This window comes from Netta rufina (genome assembly GCF_964035555.1).
Source record: "Netta rufina genome assembly, chromosome: 6".
Classification (NCBI taxonomy): Eukaryota; Metazoa; Chordata; class Aves; order Anseriformes; family Anatidae; genus Netta; species Netta rufina.
The window spans coordinates 13567412-13573161 of NC_140129.1; the positions used below are offsets into that span (position 1 = coordinate 13567412).

At 41.1% G+C, this 5750-nt stretch overlaps 1 protein-coding gene across 1 annotated transcript; it reads right to left on the bottom strand.

Moving 5' to 3' along the window:
• Nucleotides 1–4653, bottom strand: FAM237A (family with sequence similarity 237 member A; the record flags this gene model as incomplete). The annotated part of the gene is made up of 2 exons (XM_084288898.1): nt 1–140; nt 4242–4653. The coding sequence occupies 2 exons, from the start codon at nt 4651–4653 to the stop codon at nt 1–3; spliced, it is 552 nt and encodes a 183-aa protein (XP_084145024.1).
• Between the last annotated feature and the right edge of the window lie 1097 nt (nt 4654–5750).

Sequence of the window (5750 nt, forward strand, 5' to 3'; positions counted from 1 at the left end):
TCATTTCCTCTTTTTCCCTAGCTCTCCCACGATTCTTCCAAGTAATGTAGATCTACTCTTACGTACATGTATATTTAATAAATCTTCAAACATGTCTTTCTTCTTCAGAACTGGTGACCTCTGAATATGAGAAAATGTCCCTGAAAAGTGACATGAAAACACATATAAGTAATCAATTTACAAATGGCAGAGTCTCAGTTTCCCACATTCATGCTTCCCCCATCTTTAGCTGCTACTGTCCCTATTTTATCAGCAGTAAATGTCCGTCACGGCCCCAGACCTCTTGTTTTGATGATAAGCTATGTCCTTCCATTTGCAAGTTGCCTTTCATTGACAAATACTCTGGTCTTTCCCCCCCATCACAGACCTTTTCCTTTTCCTTCAGCCGTCCTGTAAAGCTTTTCCACATGTAATTAATGGGGTCAGAACATTTGTCTGTCAGAGTCTGCTCAGTCTTACAGACTTAGTTGCTTATCATTGTCTTTGCACAGTGAATGAGATCTCCCAAACCATTTAGCGGCATGTTGGGGATTTCCTTGAGGGAACTCTGTGGGATATTTTCTTAGCAATTCCTCTTCTCAAAAAGTAACATTTTAACATAGTGTACATTTAATTATCAAGCTAAAAAAGCTTAATACAGCAGCCTTTTCCCCACAACCCTCCTTGGCACCCTGCAACCCTAGCAGAACTGAGACAGCAAGTTGTGTCTTATCCCTGGCAGCTGGGCCATATACAAGAGCTGATTTGAGCCCAGTTCCTGCACCTGTGAGGGGAGGAGTGCACAGCTGTTAGCACTCTTAGAGGGCAGACTGCTGGGGCAGGAGAAGAGAGGTAGAAAGGAGGTAGAGGGCTTTTTGTATTTGTATTCTTCAAACACTAATGCTAGGGTTGTGGTGTGTGTCTTCTGGAGGAAGACCTTCTACAATTACTCTTCAGGAAGATTTGCTGTGAGTACGAAAGTTATGTTTTTCTTGTGTTTTTTTTTAAGTCTAATTTTGGCTCATTGAGAGTTGTTACAGTTATGATGCATCTAATTACTCTGTTGTGATACGTTAGAAGTGCTTTTTTGAAACCTGCTTTTTCACAGCGTCTAAGTTCTGGTAGGGGGAAGGAATGGATTACTAAAGATGCTTTGGTCAGGTAACTGTAAAGGAGTTTTCCCCACTTGTCTCAATCTAAAGCTGACTAGCGCTTCTCTGCAGGCTGTCTAGGGGATTAAACATGTTGTTATACTGCTAGGTTAAGTGTGGTGTTAGTGGATGGAAGCAGTTTGTCAAGTAACTTGTATAGCACTTCTGATTTTGTTGTTTTTCATGGATTGTGTAGAGCTTGAAGAATATCTTTGGACCTGTTGGTAACTACAATCAGGAGCCTAGCAGGACTATATTGATTCAGAAAACAGTGTTTAAAGCTATAAGCCTGGACCTCAGATACTTCTACTGCTGTTTTGGTGTACAGTCAGACAACCTTGTTTCCTTAAAACGCCAAGTCTGAGGGAACTGTAGGAGGTGTTTCTTCAGTGTGATGGGATAGTTCTGTTCAGTACTACCTAGAAGCTTTACTAAGGACTACTGTTTTTTTGTTGCTTTTTGGTTGGTTGGTTTGGTTGGTTTTGGCTTGGAGGGTTTTTACATTTTTCTTAGGCAAGCTCAGTTTCTGCTACTTGGTTATCACAATGACCTCATGGGATTTATCCTTTAGTTCTGAAACCTGATACTGTTGTAATAAATTCTGTGTTTAAAGTATTATTATTATGTGCCATGCCTAGGTCTGTCTTGATTTTTCTATTCAGTATGTTTACGGAACTGCAGTGAATACAGCTTATAGATCACCCCTGATTCGTGACATCTTGACATTCAAAAAAAATTGCAACTGTTGTAAACACTTAAGAAGAGAGAAAAACTTGAAATAAAGACGTTATGAGCAGTTGTAAAAGTCATGATATAAAGAAAAAAAAATAATTGCTTTACTGTTTGACTCCTTTAAAACAAGCCTACTGAAAGCTATTTGTACCTGCTCGTGTAGATGTGGAATAGGAATAGAGTATTAGGTCATTTAAATGCTGTTAATGTTTCTCTTTGGCCTATGAAAACAAACTTGTATGTCTCTTTATGCTTAAGGAGCAGTAATCCAATTCCTCATTATCTGCTAGGATGTGATTTCTATCTGCTATTATTAACAATTGATTTCTGCTTTTACTGACTAAACAAGGCAGTAAGGTCAAGGGTTACAAAGATTTAGCAGCTGGCTTTGTTAAGAAACTGGGAGACTTGGAGAGGAGGTTACATAGTTCCTCCAAGAAATAAAGTGTAGTCTGTCACTGCTATAAGCTGCCTGCTACCAACTGATGTTAATCAAAGGTACAGAGAAACCAGATGAGCTGATTGCAAGTCACCAAACGGATGTAAAAGAGTGTGTGTGGGGGAAAGGGGGATTGGAAATCCTTGTTTCTCTTAAAGTGAGAATAAGTAGTAGAGTGTCTTAAAATCTCTGCGTGTAGGAGTAAACGAAAGTCAGTATTAATCACAAAACAAAAAAAATGGTACTTTGAAACACATCATGTTGTGACTCTTAATCTTGACTATTAGTCTTTGAAGAGAAGTTGTTTGTTTAGGAAAATCGCTGTGTGATATGGATGTTAAGAACTAGTTGCAAACAAAAGGCTTAGAGGGAATTTAGGCAGCAACATATGAAAATATATTCTTTGGGGAGGGGCGGGAGGGGTGAAGAAAAGCGTCTGGTGCTTTAGCATGGTGGTCCTTTTAGTTTTGATATTACTTCTGGCCTGTGTGTGTAAAGCTGTGTTCTGCTTGCACCCAGAAGTTCATTAGCCTGGTCAAGACTGAGCAGTTTATTGCATTTGTGATATCTAAGGCCATTTAAAAATGCACCTGGGGTGATTTGTTCAGTTTAGAATCTGTCACTGCATGAGTTCCTTTTCAGTCTGGGAGATTGATTCAAGTACAACTCCTAGCTTAATGGCTAAAATACCCTGCAGAGAATGGGTGTAAGGACCTCTTGATCCTTCCTATCGAGTCCTGTCTTCCAGTGTACACAAAAAATCAGATATATATGGGTAATAGTTGGACTGGCCAATGATACAAAGTCCCCGGGACAGACAAATCCTGAGTTCATGTCGCTTCTTCAGAGACACCCTAATGGGTAACTGCCCAGAGAGGTTCTTCAATATTCCATAGACACTGTCCCCTAAATCCTAGTAACTAAAGCTCTTATCTAGGAAGTAGAGATAAGGGTCTGAATCCTTTTAAGTGGAAAGGCAGTTCTACCTGTTGTCCATAGGCCCTATGCACTAAACTGTTGGTGATAGCAGCAGCACTCCTACCCTTCCATCAAAGCATAGCACCTGCCTCTTTTTGAGATAGGATATTTTCTAGGGAAGGATGCATTGCTAGTAGCAGGGTTAGGACTGAAGCCTTGGAGAAGACTAAGGCTTAGTAAAAGCTATGCTGTATCTTCCTGCTGGGAATGGGGAGGCTAAGTGACATGCTACCTTTTGTACATCCTACTGTGAAGTACCAGCTCTCACCTTACTGCGTGTGGGGATGCTTTAACCCTACGTATTCTGCTCTGGGGCAGGGAACCTGGCGGTGAGGAACTGCAGCACTTAGTTTCATAGATCCTGTTCTTCTTCCTGAATCCGTAGCTGTCCCTGAAACCATGTTTGCACCTGAGTCCTTTGTGTGTTTGTGTGTTGGAATAAGTTAACAGAACTGGGAACCATCTAGTGGTTGACTACCAGATGGCAATTAAACGTATCCTTACTCTTCTGCTAAAAGAGTGCCACTCTCCCCTGCAGCACTGCTGTGACTGTTCCTGGGTTAATTCAGTCCTCAGAATGGAGAATTTGGAACTAGCCTGTCCATGGCACAACAGCGGTTAACTGTTAGTGTTGAAGAATATCTTTTGTATGTTCAGCTGCTGAGCTGTCATGTTTGTTTGAATCTTCCTGTGTTTTACTTTCTACTCCTGCTGCCTCTCCTGCCCTCCATCTCCCAGCCCACCCCCAAAATAAGACTTAAAAGCTGTCATTAGAGTTCATGTTATTTGGAGGTCAAATTTTGAATATTAACAAGAGTCACCTTGCATATTAACGTGAGTTCTGTACTGGACTGTGTGGCACTGACTTTCAATGTTGTTACACATAGTACAATAAGCCTGTGCCTCCTTCCTTTCCTACTAGACACTATTGCCTATGAGATGTGTATTAAACAAGTAGTAACCTTGGTTTCTCCTTGTGTACTGGGAATGTAGAGTAGTGATCTTCTGTTCAGCTTCTGCAAGCTGCCTTCTTCCTAGACCGTGGGTTCTGGAAAGCACACAGTCCACATAAATATCCCAGAAGAGCTGAGCCAGGTCCCAGAACAGAGCCCCATGTTTCAAGTTCTCTGATGATTTCAGGAAGATCATGAAGTCCCAAAAGCCACTGACAGAGTCAGAAATACGAGGCTTCCTCATTTCCAGTAAGACCGCTGAGGAGGATTCCCAGCATTGAGGATCTGCTCGCCCTAGAGCCAGTGGGTCAATTTGGCTATGGCAGAGGAAAGGTGTCACACAGAACACTCCCATGATTAGCAGAGAGCAGGTGAGCCTCATGTTGTAGTGGATTCTCCTCCCTCTGTTACCAAGATCCATTGTGTTACTGAAACATAACAAAACCAATATAAGCTGAAAAACTGTTGCTGCATCACTGTTAGGTGCAGGAACAGAACCCTAGCATCTTACATTATGTAGAAGGCACTAGATGATGCCTTTTTTGATTTGCAGATTCTTGAACTTTTCCAGTAAATATCTTTTTTTTTTTCTTACAGAAAATTTAAGCCTTTTGAAAGTCTTGCTTTTCCCCAATTTTTATGAGCCCTTTAAAATACTCTGCATACTCCCAGGGATCTGCAGGCAGCAAAGAGAAAACTATTTGTTGAAAGTGTGTTCTAATAAATTAATGGTAGCTTGTAAAACCATCCATTTACCAGGAGTGTTTTACCTGCTAAAATGCAGAACAATTCTGAAAAGAGACATAACAAAGCCACAGCGTAACACCTATATTGTACATGCATATATACATGCTGTATATAGATGTACGGATGCTTATCAGAGAGAGCTGTTACGTTAACATTGTGAAACTTGATAAGTAGCTGCAGAGGGAGAAATGTGGAGAACAATAACCTTTGGGGGACAGAAAGGCTCAGTTGCCTCCATCAGACTTCATTTCTAGTACATGTTGTGTATTTTCTAGTGTTTGCAGTATATTTCTGATACACCTTTCTGATGTGGAACAGTTTGGGAGTTTAATTTTAGTCTAGATCATGGTGTGTGGAGAACTTCCCATTTGTAGAAATCAGAGACATCCAAAATGAGCTTTTAGGACAAACAACTCTGTTTAAAAAGCAACAGCTCAGCACACGTGTTGTGGTTGTTTTGTGTGTGTGTCCTCTTTTTGAGGAAGAAGCTACCTCTCAATTAGACTATCTTAATAAGCAACTGGCTCTTCATGTAGAAAGCCTCCTCCATAAGTGCTCATCAAGAGCAAAAGCAACGTCTCTATGTGATGGAAAAATGTCCAAGGCAGGAGGAGGTGTGTGTGCAGAGGTACTGTGTGTGAAATACAGCCCAGCCACAGCCAGTGTGTGAGACCAGGGAGCGCTAGGCTGCTTTTAGGAGTGTGTTTCATTGCAGTTCTAAAGAACTTTTAGGGATTTTAGTCCTCACAGTGATATTCTTATCTGGCCCCC